Below are 20,274 nucleotides of genomic sequence, written 5' to 3'. Positions count from 1 at the left end.
TCATGAGATTTCAACTTTTAAGGCAATTAAAACCATTTTAAGCCCAAACCTTTTTTCTAACCTAACTTTAACTTCAAAAAAACAAAAATAATAATAAAAAAAGAGGGAATTTGAAAAGGGGTGGCCGGCCATATGGAGGATTTGGGGAAGATTTGTAACTTCCATTTTGGTAATTGGATGGTTAAGGCAATTATCATAATTAAATTTCATAATTCCTTAATTGATTTCTTACCTTACATCCTTTCATTTCAAAAACATTTGCAAGAAAAAAAAAACACTCCCAAATGCTCTCTAATCCTCACGCCTAAATCATCAATTGGTTCATCAATTTGGTGTTTTGTTCTTGTGCAATTGAAGTCGATTTGTGACCAGGAATTGATTAAGACGCTTGTGAGTTGGTTATCTTGCTTAAGGTATGTACACGCAGCGAAGTTTGCATTTAGTCCGATGTATCATATAATAATGGTATACAAAAGTAAAGCATGGATATATATAGTATGAATAATGTTATCTTTCCGAATAAATAATTTTGATATACTGTTTGGTAAGCAGAGGTAGTATGACCTCACTAACCTTAAAAGTGGACGTAGTATGACGTCAATTGGTGGAAATGAAATACTCGCGGTATATGGGGGCATTATGAGCCACCGCGGGGGTATGCATACTTAACCATAGGCACCGAAGTAAGGCTAGTGTCTATGGTAGAGACTTGCTTAGGGGTTAGCTCCCCCTAATGTAATGTCTCACTGATGGAGATTGGAGTTGTACCGGCAGTATGGCTGTACAGCAGTATGGCTGACTAATCTTTATATGAAAATAATTATTCTTTATTAGCGTGATCGCAACGTACTTTTCTGTGAATTGACAGCTATTAAATTAAAACTTTCTCTTGTTGTTATTATTTATTTGGTATGCAACGTTTGCTGACGTGTACTATTGGTCTTAACGACCCTGCGATGATGTTGTTTTCTATCTGGGCAATGACTAGCAGTAAGTTAAGTTGCAGGTCTGGGGAGTGAGGATTGACTCTTGGAGAAATAAATCATTAGGATATAGAAGTCTTGATAAGAACTTCTAATTAAGTTTAAAGAACATTTGGTTTTATGAGGCGATTTTCGTTCTCAAGTTGTAATAAGTAGATTTAACTTTTCGTTCTTATCCGCTGCTAAGAATTTCTTATATTTAGTAGTTCATAATAACACTAATAGAACTCGATCCGCAAGTTTCCCTTAACTTCAAATCCGTTTTAACTGCCTTCTAACATCCCGGTTTGACTCGGACAATATTTATTTCGTTTTTTAAAAGTTCATCTTCTCTTTTCGTACGAGCCGAGTTATTCCGAGATGTTACAATAAGCTTATGAAGTTGATCATTGCATAAGTAGTAATCGTCTTTACATACATATCCCATCAATTAAGGGTGTTAAAAAATTCCGACCTGCTTGACCCGACCCGCTGACCCACATCCTAAATGACAGGTTAATTTTTTTAAAAAAAATAATATAATTCGGGTTGGGTACCCGACCCGCCTTAACCAGGTTGGTCATGGGCCACAAAATACATTAAGACGGGTACTCGCCGACCCGTTATGTATTATCTTCATCAAGTTGAAATTTACACATTAAAATTTTATAATCAATATAATTATAAAAAATTAGTAATAGTCGTATGTTTTTCACTTTCCTTCAAAGTATACTACCCCTTCAAATTAGTGGCAAAGAGAAAATGAGTATTTTAAAAAATGTGGATTTTTTTGATGATAATTGAAGAGAAAATGTGTAGAAGAAATTAAAAGAAACTTAACATGTATGGATGAGATATGTTGATTATTATGAAGTAGTGACAAAGAGAAATTGAATATTTAGCTTCTTGAAGGGTCGATTAGCAAAAAAATGAAAACAAAGGTTGGATTATTAAAAAAAATTTCAAAAGGTGAGATTATTGACAGGTAATGAAAAACAGGTTGAATTATTATAAAGAATGAGAAGATAAAAAGTAACCTGATATAGAATGTTATTTTCTAAAGGGTCCATTAATAACAAACTAAAAGCAAAAATTGGATTATTAAAAGAATTTCAAAAAATAAAATTATTAACAAGTAATAAAAATAAATCAAATTATTCACAATAATTTTCCTATAAAATATTTATTTATCTTAAAACTTATTCTTTCGAATTTCCATTAATCAACTAAGAAAGCATAAGTTGAATCTCTCGTATCATTGTCACTAACATAATTATTTCAAAGACAATGTGGCAAGATTTTAATGGAAAAATAAGCTGTTATTCATAATTTATAGATTGAAAATAAAATGCATATTAAAAATGATTAATAAATAATACAAAATTCTAAAGTGACATTTAAAATGGATAAATAGGAGTAAATTTTTACTAAAATGAAAGAAAATGTACAAATAATATAGAATTATCAAACAAAAAGTGGTGCCAATACAAAAATTGTAGAGGTGATAAGGTGGACATGTAGTCCATCAAGTAGTAACACAATTATTATTTTATATTTACAAAGTTTTTTTTGAAACAAAATATTTTAAAAAAAAATTTAAAACAAAATATTTAAAAAAAGTTTTTTTAAAACAAAATATTTAAAAAGTTAATGTTGCTTGTTAGAAGGGAAAAGATGAAAAGAATGTAAAAACTTTATAAAAAGATACTCTTTTTCTCAACTTTTTTTCCACCAAATGTCATGAAAATAGAAGAGCTTCATGCAAATCCATGGAGAGTTTCATGTTCCATAGGTCCTACCAATTACAAAAAGCTCAAAACTTCAACAAAACATATAATTTCCCTGTTTTAATTATTTTGTATCATTTAAAAAAAAAATCTTATATTGTAATTTAAAATGATGCAAATAAATAAGATTTTTGTATCATTTAGAAAAAACTCTAACATCGTAATTTTAAATGATGCAAAATAAATAAAACAGAGACTGTTACATAAAATAAAAAGAAAACCACATACCAAATTGGCAAAGAAATAGAGCAAGTAGCAACCAAGAATGATAAGTGTATATGTAAAGATTTAGGATGAGTTTATCCACTTATGTGTATCTCAGTCTACTTTAGTTTGATTTATATGAGACAATCTCCAATCCATACAAATGGCTTTGTATTTATCAATTTATAATCTATCTATAAGACTACTAATAAAGAAACGAGACTGACACATGTCAGACTCTTATTTAATACTTTTCCGCTTAATTATGTTGACGGGACAACTTATTATTTATTGAAAATCATTTCCTAAAATACTAGAATTTATTTAAAGTGCAGAATAAGATTTAGACAGCTTTATTATTTTCCAATATGATTCCTATATTATTTCCAAACTAAAATTTGACTAAAATGTTAATCAGTATCATTTTTCAATATGATTTTCATTATTATTTCCTAAATAAAAGAAAATAATATTTTAATATAAAAAAATTATTTTACAAATTTGTTTAATAGCTGTAGAATAATATTGTTCCTAAATTTATAGACTAGTGTAAATTTTTGAATAATATTGTGAAATCTGTGGAATAATTTGGTAAGTATGTTAAAAATGATACAATATACGAATGAAGAGACGATTAGGACACATGTCGACTTTAGAATAAAAATTTTCTCGGTCTTTTCATTTTCTTATTAAGAAAATATTTTTTAGCATATCATGTAATATCTTTCTGATTAGATTTATTTAATTGATTGATTACAAAAGATTTTATAACTTTACCTTATTTACTACTAACTTTTTGGCATATACAATCATCTAAAATATGTAATATCTTTTAATTACAATAGATAATAATCGAATAACATATTAATTATTTATGTAAATTATTAATTTTCATTAAAATAATTTGTAATAAATTAACAAAAGAAAATAATTTTTAAAGTTTTTCATAGATAATCCTGTATATTACTTACATGGCTATATTAAAAAACTGCACAAATTAAATAGATTACACATTAATTATTTAAGTAAATAATAATTAATAATTAGGATAAGATATTGGTGAAATAAATTTCAAATGATAATTTTATCACCTATGTTTGACAAGTTTATAATACATAAATACTTAAATTAAGTTATATGTTAATTATTATCGTAAAAAAATATGTTCATTAGGCTTAAAATATACTTTAAGGTTTTACAAAGACATTAAATATTTAAATTATTTTTATATTATTTTTTATGTGTAGAAATTTTCTATTATTTTATGTAGTTACTTATAAACTATACTCCCACCTATTCATCATAAGTATCTCATTTCCTTATTTGGTCAAGTCATCCTAAATGTCTCATTTCTATTTTGGGTATGTTACCTTTACTAATTTACCCCTACTAAACTTAGCTTTTTCATATCTTTATACATACTAACATCACTTTACCCCTATAAAAATTTAAAAAACACTATACTTTTTTCTTTCACATGTGGTCCCATTTGACTACCTAAAAAATGGTGAAAAGTCAAATAGGACACATTAGGTGAATAAGAGGGAGTATTATTAAGTGTATAATTTTATGATTATGTTTTATATAATAATATATTAATAATATAAATCTCAATTTAATAGTAATATTTTTAAAGTTTTTAAAACAAATCAATTTGTAGCTTCAATATACTTAAGAAATTAAGAGTCATATAATAACTTAATTACACGTATAAGATTACTAATTTTATATTCAAGTAATTTATAAACCATGCTTGGCACGGGAATCTATCTAGTATGATTCTAATGGGAGTAACGTCATCATCTACCACAAAAATGTCGATCGCAATTTTTAATTAAGTTTTATAGAAGTACTTAACATAAAATCAAAAGATTAAAACATAAATATTAGTAAATTGAGACAATTTAAATCAATCAAAACATATCTAGGAGGAGTTGAGACTTGAACCTCAACCGACCTAAATATAGGCTTGCCCCTATTAATACAATCGAGTTCCTTCTCTAATTACTCTTTCTATCCACTAAATTTGCCTTATTAATATACTAGATAGTGTCCGTCCAATGCACTGTTTTTTAAAATTTTTGATATATTTATATAAATTAATATTTTATAATCATTTTTAAATAAAATTGAAAAGATTTTATAAATAACTGAAAAAAAAAGAAATAAAATACATGATTTTCTAATACATTAAATAAGTATATAACCTAAAAACTAAAAAATCAATCAATATGAATAATATTTTAGTTATAATTACAAAGTATTTTTGTCAAAGATATAAATATTAGTCATAATAACAATGACATCATCATTGAGTTTTGGGGGGCAAATCTTTGTTGAGGTTGTAACACATAAGTAATTTTAAAAAATGAAAATGTTATTCATGTTTTGTTTTAGTAATAGTTATATATAGATAGATTATTGAAAAATCGAGAAAATTAATAAATTAGTAATTTATGAAGGAAGGGATGAAATATATATTAATAAGATGAAAAGTTAAATTAAATGTGTGAAAAAATTAAATAAAAAATATGAATTATTATCAAAAATTAAAATAAGACAAATTTAGTAAAAATTTAAAAAAATATAACAAATTTAATCGGACTGATAGAGTGCAACTTAATCATCACTCAAATCAAACATCTAGATGTTAAAACGAAAAAGAAAAGATAAAAGTAAAAAGCATGTTATGTGGTCACATGGAAGAAGATTGTAAGTTGTTCCTTAGCTTGAATTTGGTCGCCTTCTTTTAAGTTTCTATCTTCACAACTCACATTACTTGTTATGGCCCATTGCCCCTTTTCGTTTCATGTCTTTACCTATATGACTGTACTATATATACTCTATGGGCCTCTTAGGGTCTTTACAAATTGACTATTTTAATTGGATTTTTCGTTGACTTTTAACTGACTCTAATAAACAAATAAAGGACTTTTAAATATCATTTGTACGCCTTTTGTTCCATTCATTTTATATTATTTCTATATTTGAACGATAACCTACCACTTTCTTATAATCACGTCTATACATTTAACTTTCTTTTAATTTCACCTACACAATTTATTATCTCTCTTTATTTATTATCAGTATTTATTTTTTTCTTAAAACCCCATATTTTTTTTGCTTTAAATCATTCCAATTATAAAAAGACTCTACAACACTATAAAGGAGGGTGTGAGGTGTCACACTTGCTTGCTCTAGGCTCTAGCTAGGCATGGTAGAGCGTTCATTATTATCTAATCAATTAGATATGATTCGTGTTCAAATTAAATTGGTTCCAAAAATGTCTATAAGCTAGTCATTAGGCTTAATTTGTTTTCTTTCGGTTTAGATTTATTGTTAAGTGTAACTCAATTATTTATCGATTTGTTTATTTCATTATAATTTATAAACAAATCATTGTGTTTGTGTTTGTTAATTAAAACATGCGTCTCGACGGGTTTTTGTCCTAAAAATGGCACATAAGAGACGATAATTATAAGGGAAAATTGTCAAAAAGTACCTAAAAAAAAATTTTTTTAAAAGTACCTAATAAAAAAGTTTTGCCAAAAAATACCTAACAAAATTTTTCTTTTTCAAAGAGTACCAAGTAACCTTTTCCTTCAGCTGACCGTCAAATATAACGGTTGATTGGTCAAAATCAATAATTCTTCTTCATTTTCAATTTCTTTTCCAATTTAATTTCGATTTTGAGTAAACAGGATAGGAAGAAGACAGTGAGGAAATTGAATTGAAAAATTGAAGATAAGGAAGAAGATTTTTTGATTTTCACCAGTCAACTGTTATATTTCACGGTCAACTGAAGGAAAACGTTAATTGGTACTCTTTGGAAAAGAAAAAATTTTGTTATTTTTTGACAAAACATTTTTTATTAGGTACTTTTTGACACTTTTCCTCTGTATTTTATCAGAATATTAATGTTGTAGAGATGCCATTGTAATATTTCTATTTTGATGACAAGTCAAAAACAAATTTTCAAATATAAAAGTTTCACAGTGAGACTACATTTATTGGACTGACTTAATATACATTTACTATTTTAAAGTAAACACTTATAAACCTTAAAATAATTATTTACAGTTCTAAAGTAATCACTTTTTATAGTCTTAAAATATTCACTTATAACTTTAAAAAGATCAATTACAATCTTAAATTGATTAGTCAGAAAAATTAAGTAACTATATTAGCTCGTATCATAATAAGATAGTCTCACACAAAACTTGTTCTAGGTCAAAGTCAAATTATAAATATCACAGAGTTAATTTTGAACCTTGTCATCACATTGTGTACTACTAAGCTAAATTTGGAAACACAAATAAAAATTATTATGTCAATTAATATTCTGAAAAATAAAATGAAAGGAGCATATCTTAGTAAAATCACAAGAACAATTTTAATGCTCTCTCGGTTTCAATTTATCGGTTACATTTAATTATATTTAACTTTTTATAGTTTTCAAGTATATTTCGAGTCTTAATATGTATAATACATTTTATAAAAATTTAATAGAAGTAATTAGGAAATTTCTAATATAATCACATATGGATATATTTAAGTTTTTAAATATCCTTAAAAAAACCTATTAAAATTTCTTCTCCATGAATGAATTACGAAGCTATTTAGAGGTACAAGGATATTATTCTTATCCATAATTAGTAATTATAATTACCAGAAATGAAATTTTAAGTTCTAATGGGTAAGTTTTGCCCCATATTCGCTGTTACTTTGAATTTGCAAATGTGCGTCTTTTGACTGAATATCGAAATCAGATATTTTTGAACACCTCTACCTGTAGGGTTCGTTGTTTCTTCCAACCCGCGGTAGGTGTTGTATTGTGTTGTGTTGTTTGTGATTTTTGGCTTTGTTGATGTTTGGTTTTGCTTGTTTTGTGTCTAGGAATGTTTTAAGGCCTTTTAATTTGTCTTGCCCTTTGTTACATCTTTGTTAGAACCCTTTTTTGGAGACTCTTTTGGGGTTTTTGTCTTGTTTTTTAATCCTCTATCCCGCTTATTTTGCATCATTTAGGAGAAAAAACTCTAACATCGTAATCCGAATTGATGCAAAATAAGTTGGATTAAAGAGTAAAAATTTATCATTTTCCCAAAAAAAAAAAGTTTTGTCGGTACCGATTTGAGATTTGAGATGAACTCTCTCCAAAAATGTATTTCTTACATTTCCATAAAGTTCAAAATTGTAAAGGATACAATGTGCCCTAGTAACCATCAAAAAATTGAAAGCCTAATCAAGCAAATAAATTAAGACCGTCCGAAAGTATCGTCTCATGAATAAGTGAAAGAGATAGAAGAGCAGTAAAGAATACCTTAAAGAGTGAACGGAACTCGTCTATGATACATCTAATTCTGCACAATGTATTATCAAGATTCACGAGTATAACGCAGTAAGCTCGTCCGAGAATGCCTTCTTGATAACCTCTCTTTTGAGCTTTAACGCAGCTGTTACTAATCCCGATTCTGGAGTCCACGGTTCTCGAAGCAGTTTGATTCTTGCCGGGATCTCAAATTTTTCCAGTCGGGCGTTCATTGCTTCCTGTTAACATCAAATCATAATGCAAGTGATTAATCAGCAAAACCCTTGTGTTCATCCGTTCCTGTAAAACAATGATTTACGATACTTACTTTTATTAGGGATCCAAGAACTTCTTTTATAGTTTCATCTTTCTCGCATAATTCGGGGAAATCATTGAAACTAATTTGTTGCCTGGCAGCCCAATCTCGAAGGGCTGGCTCTGAAGCAACCACAAGAGCCACACAATAGCTACGGAAAGGGTCACAATGCAGCATGATGTTTTCAACGTACGGACTTGTAATCAAAGCTGCCTCAACCTGCGGGAGAATATTCATTTAAGATTTTGAAAAATAATTAAATCAAAAAAATCAGCAAAACTATAACCGTCAAATTTGAACCGACTTGGAAACCCGACACAACTGAGACCCAACTCGTTTTTCGAAAATTTGGTAAAGTTTTGAATTATACATCAATATATTCGAGACCCGAAAAATCGTGAAACAAAACCATACCTTTCCTAAAGAAACATACTCTCCATGCTGAAGTTTAATGATGTCTTTCTTGCGGTCGACTATCTCTAGGCAACCATCATCATGAAACCGTCCTATGTCACCAGTGTAGAACCACCTCATCCCTTTCTCATCGACCTTCCAACAACGAGAAGGTAACGAAAAATAAACTATAGCTCATATTACCAAGGTATATACACAAGCTAACAAGTCAAGAAATACCTTGTACACTTCATCGGTTTTGTCCTCAGATTTGAAATATCCAAGTGTGACATTTGGACCACCAACAACGATTTCTCCCCGAGGCATGGGTTTATCGCTCACAAGATATCCCCCTTCAGGCCAATCTATTAACTGCAACGCACCATATTACACATATTCAATATAAAGGGCAAGTAATATGATGTAAAATACAATCTGGCCCGTTTGTTAAATGGTAGGAATGGTAAAGGAAAGTTAGTTTAATTTTGGTAGAAATATCTCCTGACAAGTTTAATGGTCATGCTTATTCCCCTTCAACAGTCTCATTGTCTTCATAAATTTCATCCCAATGCATTAACATTTGAAAATGTGGTATTAGATGGTAATGGAAAATTGTGAACAAAAAATCTTTTTTATGATTCAACTTTCATTACCATGGGAATGACCGATACACATCATGAAAATTTAGACTACAAATCATTTTCATTCCCACCAATTAATACCGATTACCAAATGAGCCGTCAACGTAATGCAAAAAATAAATATATAATAGTAAAAACATGGTAATATTGCAATCAAGGAACCGAGCAACAGCGAAGTGTTAAACACAATGACAAAGAAAAGTTGAGCTTACTGTGAAGCTTAAAAGAACATTTGCGATAATCAATATAAACCCACAGAAAAGCTTAAGATTTCTTTTTCCTTTTTGATTGTAGATACTTGGAAGTTTATTAAAACAAAAAAACAGTCTTTTTATGTCCCTCACCTTAATGAACGAGCAAGGAAGAGGAGGACCAACACGACCAACTGAAGTATCATCATACTCGGTAAATGTTCCACCAGCACAGGTCTCTGTAAGCCCATAACCTTGACCTATTGGGGCACTGAATATGACCAAAATGTTATATTTCGCAAATAACACAGCTGCTTAACAAAATAAAACTGTGATTACGCAAAGTAACAGCGATTTCGGACATTTTTTTTCTAGAAATCCAACATCCAAGACAACAAGGTATTTCGTTTAGTTTATTCTATCTATTTGACACCAGAGAAACTATTCCTATAATGATGCATGATGATTGTTAGTAACATATTTATTATAGAGTATGGAATACTTGCAGATATAGTTACAAGTTACAGCAAATTAACACCAATGTGAAATATACTGATTTAGGTGCATTAAATCAACACCAATTTGACTATTACACAGGGATCCACTAGGTGTCATGGAGTTGATCCACTAAGTGTCGATAAATGAAACATATACCATGATTTGCAGGAGCTATGCTTCTATATATACTTAGAACTGAGAAGGGTTCTTTTTCACTTTGAGATCCTACTAACAAATCAGTTTCAAAGCATTCACCTGGATGCTCGACCCCGTTACCTTGAGTGCATTGTGGCAATGTGTTACATAGTACAAAAATGCAGTAACGGTTGCAACCGCAGTAACAAGAATGATGCAGTTATCTTAATGCCTAAATATCAGTTAAAAGCATGAGATATCCCTTGGTACGGCCCAAAATGCAGTTTTTTTTTCCACCTTAACGATGCGGGAAATATTGGTTTTTTTAAAAAAAGAACCTTTACAACGCGGCTGATGCGATGTGATTCGGCCTTGTATTTTCATTATAATGTGATATTGTTTATTGTGTTCCTGGCATATAACAAAACTATTTGATGGGAACATTTACACGTAAAATTTCCACTAGCCAAGTAACACTCAATCTCTTCCAATGTATTTGAACATATTTACATCAAAATTCACAAGGTTCCAATTAAGTTGATAAATAGTCTTAGACACAATTAAATACAGATAAAAATTTCCCCTTTTCTTGCTTTATAATATTGTAAAGGTTGGGGGGATCTAAAGCATGTCCACTTAACGAATTTGATAGGAAAAGGTTAATACCGAAAGTACCGATAGGCAATAAGAAACATTTACTGTCTGGATGAAAGCCCTAACACAAAATCATGAACATCCACAACTGTAAGCAAACCCATAAAGCTTCTTATTTCCAAATAGAAAATAAAAAGGGGACATGTATGGAAAGCAACCAATTCCCGTTTTCCAAAAACTTTGTATTACAGCCGGTAACTTTTAAAAAGAAAGCAGATGAAGCAGCAATCAACTAAGACACACAACGGATCATGAATATACTAACCCAATGCAAATATTGATGAATCTTTGAGTATCACCCGAAAGAGGTGCACCTCCGGACAGAATAAAGCGTATACGACCTCCAAGCACAGCTCGAACCTTATTAAACACTAACAAATCCCAAATAATCCTCTCAGGACCTCTTGCACCAAACCAGCTACCATTCATTGCAGATAAGCGGCGATTATATGCAAATTCAAATAATCTTTTGGAGAGTCCACCCTTTGCATCAACCTAAACCGGTTGAAGATCAATGTAAAAGACTTCACATATTGCTATCAAAGAGAAAAGGGAGAACATGTATGAAAACAATATGTAAAATTATTAATCAGTAATCTTATGTTAATGAAAAGAGTAAGCGCCCAAAAATTAAAAATATTTACTCAGCTCCTATTAGAAGTTTCCTGGAAACTATAGATAAACCAATGAATAAAGAACAAAAATGAAAAGTTAAAATATGCAAGCTCGCTTGACGTTTCCTGGAAACTATAGATAAATCAATGAATAAAGAAGCCAGGGTGATCCCGCAGCAAGGGAAACGCTGTGGATGTGAGAGGAGATGTCTTAGTGCGAAATGAGATTCTATGTTACTCAGACTCGGGTACTGATGTCGGATATTGGTACGTGTCCAAGTATCGAATACGTCTAAATATTCAATTTTACGCCTAAAATGTAGTGTCTGAGTATCATATCAATGTTCGAGATCAGACACGGGTACATGAAGCAAAATGAAAAGTACGAATAACTTGGGTGAAATCTATGCCATGTGAATTAGCCGCTCTTAACAGTGGACTTTTGCGTTAATTAGCTGCTATATGCTAATCTGAGGAATAATACATGTTTATTCTTTCAGTTTGAAGTTTTCCCTCCGGTAAACTCTCCATTAGTTTAAAAACAGAAGAAAAAATAAATGCATAACTGCATAACATGCATAAAGATATTTGTACCAACCTTTTTGCGTACACCATCTCGAACTCGGTCTAGAATTGCTGGCACAGCTGCCATTATTGTAGGTGCTAACACAGAAGCATCTCCCTTAGTACCCCTTTTTATCTTGTTTGATGTGTCTGTCAGTGTAAGCGGGGAACCATATCCTATTTTACCTCCAATTGCAGATGCTATGCTCTGTGGTAAAAGGATAAGACGGCTTAAAATGAGATGTGCGCAGATATTGGTAATTCAACAAAAAACAAAAGACAGCTAAGCCACAATGAAATCTATAGTACAATTACAACATTTATTATACCTCAGCAGCCAATTCCAGGATGTGAGCTAGAGGTAAATACGCTAAATAAACATCTTTGCTTCCAAGTCCAGGAACAATAGTCATGACTGCCGAAACTGTCGCAAGTACATTACCGTGAGTCATCATGACCCCCTGTAGGTTGACATAAATGAAACACAACATATAAATTATCTTCAGTTATAGGAGGAAATCTCTGCGGAACCATTTTTCCTTCATTCTACAACAATGACAAAAGGCCAACTTACAAATTACAAGCACCAATAATATCTTGCACAACCCTAACTCAAAATGACGAAACAAATGTTTCTAAAATTTAACAGCACCGAAATACACTATAAATTAGCAATTTTCATCTTCCGGATTTGAAGTAAATGAAAATTTCAGTGAACCAGGAGATTTAACGTGCATGAATTAGGTAATTCATGGTTGCTAAAGACACCACACGACATCCAACACATATAAACATTTGATTGATTCATTAATATCTAGTAGTGCACATCCCTGACTGGAAACAAACTGCTACCATTTCGGTGAAAGAGGAAAGCAGTGGGGAGAAGAAGGAAAAAACTCCTTCCTCACTAAGATCACTGCCACACCTTAAAGCCTTCGTTTTAATAAGGGCGCCTCATAGTAGGTTTAAATCATATGCAACTTTTTGGTTAAAACTAGGCTTTTTTGAGGCACGTTTTGTTCCTCCACCAAACAAAGTTTTGCATGCAATTACAACCAGCAAACTTAAAGCCTTAGTTTTTCATAAGGGCGCCTCATAGAAGGTGTCATAGCACAAAAACAAAGCTACATCTTACCATATTGTTCAGTCTACCAACGCGATATCACCTCCCATTGTAAAGATATTAAAAAAAATTGTGTTTTAGAATAGTTTAAGGCATATCTCATGGCTTCATCTGATATTTTAGCCGTATAGCAACTGAATTACCCTTGACATCACAGTAGCGTGAACATAGGTGCAATCACAACCAAAACTGCATTTTGCACTATGGTAGGGGCAAGTAGGTTTTCAGAAAAAATCTCATTTGTTAGTAGGTGAAGTACAATGCAAGAAGCGCAAAGAGGCAAGCACATTTTGCACTTTTGGCTAAGGCACAGGCAAAGCACCTATATCAATTTTGGGTACTATGTTGTCTTTGGTTCAAGATTTAAAATGAGATGGTATATTAAGAGGTGTTCATTTGGATCATTAGTCGACTTCCGTTCATGTGTTTTAGGTCAGTTCAAAATCGGGTTTTGTGTCCACATTGATTTTTTAATAATTTTAAATTCATTTTGAAGTTGGGTCAAGTCGAATTCTGTTACAAGGTCGTATAAATATCGGATTATCGGGTCTATTTTACACACCTCCGTATATAAATCAAAAAATACAAATAAGAGAAAACATATGCCAGGCTATACGAAAAGGTACATTTCAAAGTTTTCCTAATAAATAAAATAAATTGACAAAGGATGTGCCCTGTTTTTTCCTTGCAATAGAGAAGAGAGAAAAGAACAAAAGGTGAACCCTAATACTTGCACATTGTGAACCCGAAGGAGGAGTGCTTCGTCAGCCACTGATACTCTTGTATGAGTACTCTTGAACCACTAAAACCACAAGTGAAAGCTGAAAAATGCTCTACAATACTACTTTATCTTTCTTTCTCTTATATTTATATTTCAAGTTCTTGGCTACCGGCTGTCTCGATGTCACTTTTTTTAAAGTGTTAGTATTTTTGATCATTTAAGCGAGGCTCATCAAGGGTGAAAATTTTTAAATTTATTTGAGTTTTTTAATATTATGTAACAAAAAATGTTAACTAAAATGATTCTTTTAATAAAGGACAAAATCTTAACACCAAAAAAAAAGTAAAAGAAAGGAAAATAGTGTGCCTCAATCACAAAAGTGCCCACCTTCATCCAGCGCCTTGCGCCTAGGCTCTAGGGATCTCCTTGCGCCTTTTAAAACTAAGCATATTGTAAGCCCCAACAAATCACCACTTGAAGTTCAAAGCCAAAAAAAGATAGGCATGAAAAACAAAACGCCCAAGACTTAATTAGTTTCAAGAGGATGGAAGCTTCACACGTTATAAGTAGATGGTGGCACTTAATAAGAAACATCCACAATCATCAAAGCAGCCATTCGCTTGGCCTATTACTATTAGCCATGAACATCAAGAAATAAACAAAACAAATTTAACTCCAAAAGAGCACCTTATTGACAGTGGATGAGGTCCAGAACAGCAGGAGGAATCAAGAAAAAAGAGAGCAGTATACTAATCTAAAGTACTCACTTTCGGTAAGCCAGTACTCCCACTTGTATACATAATCACGGCAACATCAGTTGGTAGAGGTAAATAAGCATCAGCTGGATTTTCTCGTCCAAGCTTTTCCACCGCAGCAAATGAAATGACAGTCCAGCTTTCTTCCACCAAAGAGACATTAGAAGAGAACTCATCATCCATACATATAATACGCTTTACAGTGTCAAGTTGTCCACTGATGTCCACAAGCTTTTTCATTTCTTTCTGCCCACAAATTACCGTCGTGACCTCAGTCTGCAAAAACCAAAGAACGCTATTTATAGAACTGCAAGGAAGTGGAAATTATAGAAAGGAAAACGCAAGTTTATAACTGTCAAATAGAAGACGTTTGTGAATTCAAATTGTGTACATTTTAGAAAATCCACATCAAGTTACATAGATCCAACATCAAAACGACCAGTCTAGAAGATCTAGCAAGTCCAATGATCATTATTGATCTGACAGTTGCACCAAGTTACATGTTGATCCAACAAGAAAACAAGCAGTCCAACATAACGAACAAGTCAGATGACCGTTAATGAGGCTGTAAAACAATGAGATTTAAGACTTTGAAGGAATAACGGTAAGACTGACAATAACTGATCATTATACACCAATTGCGCATATGACACTGTTGATACAAAGGCTGGACAGGGTAATTAATGATTATTGGTACACTGAATGAAGACCTAAATCACAGTGTAGAGAAGTCGTGAAAACAAAAGATTTTATCAATACAAATGCATATGCAGAAGTGCCAATTATTGAATATCAACACTAGATTAATAAAGGCATTAGATTCTTAGTGGCTGAGTTATCCTTCAATATTCAAGCTGTTCCTTTGTTACCAACAAGAGTAACTAGCAAATATTAGGCATTTCACAGAAAATGTTGCACCATTTCTATACAAAATTCCACTAGTGAGAGTGTAACCAAACAAGTCAAGTCTAGTTCTCACATAGATTCCAATCTCACCATAAAGTACATAATTACCATATTCTCAATGTTCCAATAATCAATGCATATGAATTTCTATTTACTATACTCACCTTAACAAAAACATCAGGTACATCTCACATCATGTATCAGTGTCTAATGGCATCTATATTTAGTTTTTACCACAGAGCTTCTCGTTTAAAGTTATCATGTTCACAATTCACGATTTAGGTCTGTAGACATTCCCATAAATCCACAACCCTGTACAACTGTTAGTCTATTACAAGTAAGATTGTTCAGTAAGATATGACTAAATCAAACCTTATCTTGTTGCAAAGTATCCTTGTGCACTAAGTTCACTGTCAGTTCTATCCCCAAAACCAAAAGCTGCTTCCAGCGACATCAAATGGAAAGGCACTTAACAAACTGAGCAGAGAAGTAAGTTCCTTAAGTCCAAAGGAGCACTTTTTGCCGAAACATCATAAACATAAAAGAAAGTTCCCTTCCATACTGGAAAATCAATTTTTTAAAGAATTTAATTTATATTGATGAATCAAGTACGATAGTACATTTCCAAACAGCACTAAGAACAATTTTCATGTGGAAAACTTTGCACATTCACCAGGCACCAATTGTTAGTATTTATTCAGAGAGTTCCAGTGCGAGCAACAATGAAAGCCATGGGGAAGAAACTAATTATCAAATTGACTTACCTGATTCAGTGAATGGGACAAGGCTTCCTCTCCAAGAGAAGCATATATTGTCACTATGGTAATGTTGCGCCTGAAACAAGCCTGGCCAAGAAAATCTGTGTTATGATTAATTCAAGGACTATTACAGAGAAGGGATTACTTCAAGGTTTCTAATGATAATGAGCCCTTAGAAAAACAATACAACAACATACCATTACCCGGTTACCCCAATGCCAAGTGGCCCCAGGAATCAATATTTATTCCTTAAAATCACTCTATTAATCCAAACATCTATAATATGAACTAGCATTAAACCATGAATAGCAAGTCTTGCTACAAAAATATGTCTCCCTGGAGAAACACAAGCCTAACAAAAGTTTTTCCACTTCCCTTAAATTTTGTCTCCAAAATAATGGAACATGGATATTACTAAAATGATGCCACAATAAAAAGGTTTTCCGGTACCTGCATTGCAATAAACCATTCCTCTCGTGTATCAGCAAAAATTGCAGCACGTTCATTTCTCGTATGTCCAAGCTGAGCCAAACCAGAAGAAAAATTACACACTGCTTCGAAAGTTTTGCCATAGGAAAGCCACTCATACTCTCCCAAATGAAGTTTCTCAAAGGATTTCCCATCTTTTGTTACTTCAGTCTCTTTCGCAAGTAGTGTTCTGGTTCCAAGAAGGGGCTTGTCTTTGTGCTTTTCACATGCCTTTTCAAAAAGCTCCGCCAGTGTCAAAATACCCTCCCATGGTGATGTCACAAGGTCAGTAAACTGAGCATTCCTAATTGCATAGTTAGGTTCACCACCAACATCAACAGGCAACCCTCTTTTTTTGCCACGCTTGGTATTTCGACTAATAAGAGTGAAAACAATAGGGACAAGAAGTCCAACCACATAAGGATTCATCTCCTGGTTGTAAACCTGAAAAAATCCTTGGAAATCACATATCCCAAAAGCCAAATAAAAGATATCCAATTGTCAAAAATCAACTTCTGTCAACAAAAGTTCAATTAGCTTCAAATTAGGATGTGCAACAGCTCCACATATAAGCAAGTCTAAAACAAGTGTAAAAATCAACATATGAACAACATAAGAAGCAAGCCTCACCAAACCAAAATCTGTAGTATAATTTGGTCTAGTCATATTATGCATGACCCATGGTGCAAAAATACGGTTTAGATCATTGTTTTAAGGTCAATGCAGCCTATATTTCAGCCAATATTTCAGTCGCAGAAAACTCAAAAACATTTACAACACGGTTGACCTTGTTTTTTAACTATGGCATGACCTCTTATGAAGTTCTCCAAGGTATACAGAAATGGGTTTATAAGACACTGAAAAGAACTGCCTTGATTTGAGGGGAAGTCTACAGAAGGACTTCTAGTAACTACTTGTTTATTAAGCTATTGAAGGACTTCTTGCAACCAAAAAAAACAAAGTACTAAAACAAGTGAATGCTCCAATGAAAGCAAAATCACTACTCACAATTACATACACAAGTGAGTGAAGAATGGAAAACCAAAATGATACATAAATGTTGAAAAGTTTAAAGTCAGTAAGAATCACCTTTGATGGAACCCACCACTAGAATATATGGATATAAAAGGCCGATTATACAATCTCCATAACAAAGTTTCAAACTTTCCAGCAACAATGCCAGAAAAAATAAAATTATTATTATAAAATCAAAGCACCCCTCACTATCCCCAAAGAAAAAAGTTGGGTTTTAATTTCTTTTCCTTTTTCTAATAACAATACAATGGATTAACTACATTTAGTCTATAACACAAAACAGGACACATTCTGATTTCAATTCCTCCAAAATCAAAAGCAGGATAAAAACCCACAAAATCACCCACACATTGTCAAAAAAATGAAAACTAAAAACCCAAGATTTTTTCCTTCAAAAAAATCCCATTCAATATTTCCAAATAAAATAAAATAAAACTAAAAACCAAGAATTTCATCAAAGTACTATCAAAAAATTTGAACAAAAAACCCACAGTTTTCAAAAAAAAAATTACAACCAACATGCATGTTATGATCTAATTCACTAATCCCAGGATTACAATGTAAAATATGAAATTAAAAAAAAAAAAAAAAAAAAAAAAAAAAAATTAACTAATAATGATTGATCTCACCTTATGAAGAGAGAGATAGAGAGAGAGAGAGAGAGAAAGAAAGAAAGTAAAGTGCAGCAGCAGTGACGGTAGAACTTATATCTTGTTTCCAACTGTGTGATTACTGATTATAGTTGTTGTTTTATCGGGTTGTGTGGTGGACTAAATTTTGTTTGTTTGTTTGTTTGTATGTTTATCAAGTTGTTATTGTTTAGTAAACTCAAGTAACTCAGAAAATTTTGAAGGTTTCTGAGAAATCGAGGAAAATGGAAATTGTTGAGGATTCTCTCCTTTGTTTTTTTCTTTTTTTTTCGTTGGGTTTATTTATTAAATTAATTAGGTTTTTGTTATTTTCCAAATATTTGGTGAGCATTAGCATTTAGCAAGAACATAACTTTGGATAAAAGGATACCAACTTTTGACCTTTGGGCACCAACGAATCTATGGAAAGTAACAGAAGAATTTGTGACATATAGAGTTCAACTAGTAAGCACTATTAAAAATTAAAAATTAAAAATCAAACTAATAAATTAATAGTAGTTATGAGTGAGTTGTTTTAGCAAGCAATGGTAAAAAAAATTAGAAGATTGGTATAGTTAGATTCTTAAACACACATTTAAAGTAGAATTATATGACCTCAGATTATTAAACATAAATCTAATAAGTTTTAGTCTAACAGGTCAAAAAAGGATCCTATTTATATTCATTCGAAAGGGTAAGTAGTGATTAGATGATTAAAGAATTTGGTATGAATTGTTATCTTTTTCTTTTTAAATTATAATCATACTAGGTGATCTCCGTACTAAAGCACGAGACCTTTAGAAATGCATAAATAATATAATCGTTACAAGCAGATTAAATAAAAGTTAAGAAAGAGAACTATGAATAATAATCTTTAAAAAAACATAACAAAGAATTTTGAATATTAAATAACAATATTTACACATCATTAGAACATGATTGTTGATTACTCGTGCTAATCACGAGCTATGTAATAATCACTATATATTAAATGTATGTATGTAATAATAGTTGATTACCCGTGTTAAACACGATATACAAAAATTCATTTTGTCAAAAATTGAATAGACTATAAAATATGTAATGGAGTAGATGTACAAGAAAAATGCAAGGATACATGCTTATTTTGCTTTATAGATCAAACAACTTGTACAAAATGAAAATAAAGAGTACTTATAAGATAAGGAAAATATATTTTTGAAGAACCCAATATACAAAGCTTCTCTCTCCTTTTGCCGTTTGAACATGAAATCAATTTCTCACAAATTTCCAATTTATCTTCTATTAAAACCTCTCCTTGAAATACCTTAAACTCCTATCCTATATTTAGTTTTTAACACTTCTAATTATTCAAATTCAGCTATATTTAAAACACACTCCCTTCATTTACCCAATTTGGTTTTTAACATTATCCATAACACTCTTAATTTGAATCATTCCAAATATAGAAATTAAATCATAGACCCCTTAATTTTAAATGACGCTTTTTCACTGACTGAGTACTTAGTGAAATATAATTAACTTAAATTGTTGATATATTTTAATGAATTTCCACAAAGTAATATTTATAAATGTAAAGAAGAATTTCAAACGTAACAGAATTATCAAATTG

At 31.4% G+C, this 20,274-nt stretch overlaps 1 protein-coding gene across 2 annotated transcripts; it reads right to left on the bottom strand.

Moving 5' to 3' along the window:
• Positions 1–8,101: 8,101 nt before the first annotated feature.
• On the bottom strand, positions 8,102–19,096 carry LOC130809862 (long chain acyl-CoA synthetase 9, chloroplastic). 2 transcript variants are annotated; one of them, XM_057675699.1, is made up of 12 exons: positions 18,663–19,096; positions 16,981–17,513; positions 16,537–16,617; positions 14,879–15,142; positions 12,597–12,728; positions 12,302–12,475; positions 11,355–11,584; positions 9,956–10,073; positions 9,211–9,342; positions 8,992–9,126; positions 8,590–8,796; positions 8,102–8,500 (listed from the first exon to the last, which is right to left on the bottom strand). In XM_057675699.1, the coding sequence occupies exons 2-12, from the start codon at positions 17,425–17,427 to the stop codon at positions 8,336–8,338; spliced, it is 2,085 nt and encodes a 694-aa protein (XP_057531682.1). In that variant the 5' UTR covers positions 17,428–17,513; positions 18,663–19,096; the 3' UTR covers positions 8,102–8,335. The 2 variants fall into 2 exon arrangements, with proteins under 2 accessions (XP_057531682.1, XP_057531681.1); XM_057675698.1 differs by having other exon boundaries at positions 16,981–17,442.
• Between the last annotated feature and the right edge of the window lie 1,178 nt (positions 19,097–20,274).

This window comes from Amaranthus tricolor, chromosome 4 (assembly GCF_026212465.1).
Source record: "Amaranthus tricolor cultivar Red isolate AtriRed21 chromosome 4, ASM2621246v1, whole genome shotgun sequence".
In the NCBI taxonomy this organism is placed as follows: domain Eukaryota; kingdom Viridiplantae; phylum Streptophyta; class Magnoliopsida; order Caryophyllales; family Amaranthaceae; genus Amaranthus; species Amaranthus tricolor.
Note: the sequence above shows the minus strand (reverse complement) of the source record. Positions and strands in the feature narration are given on the sequence as shown.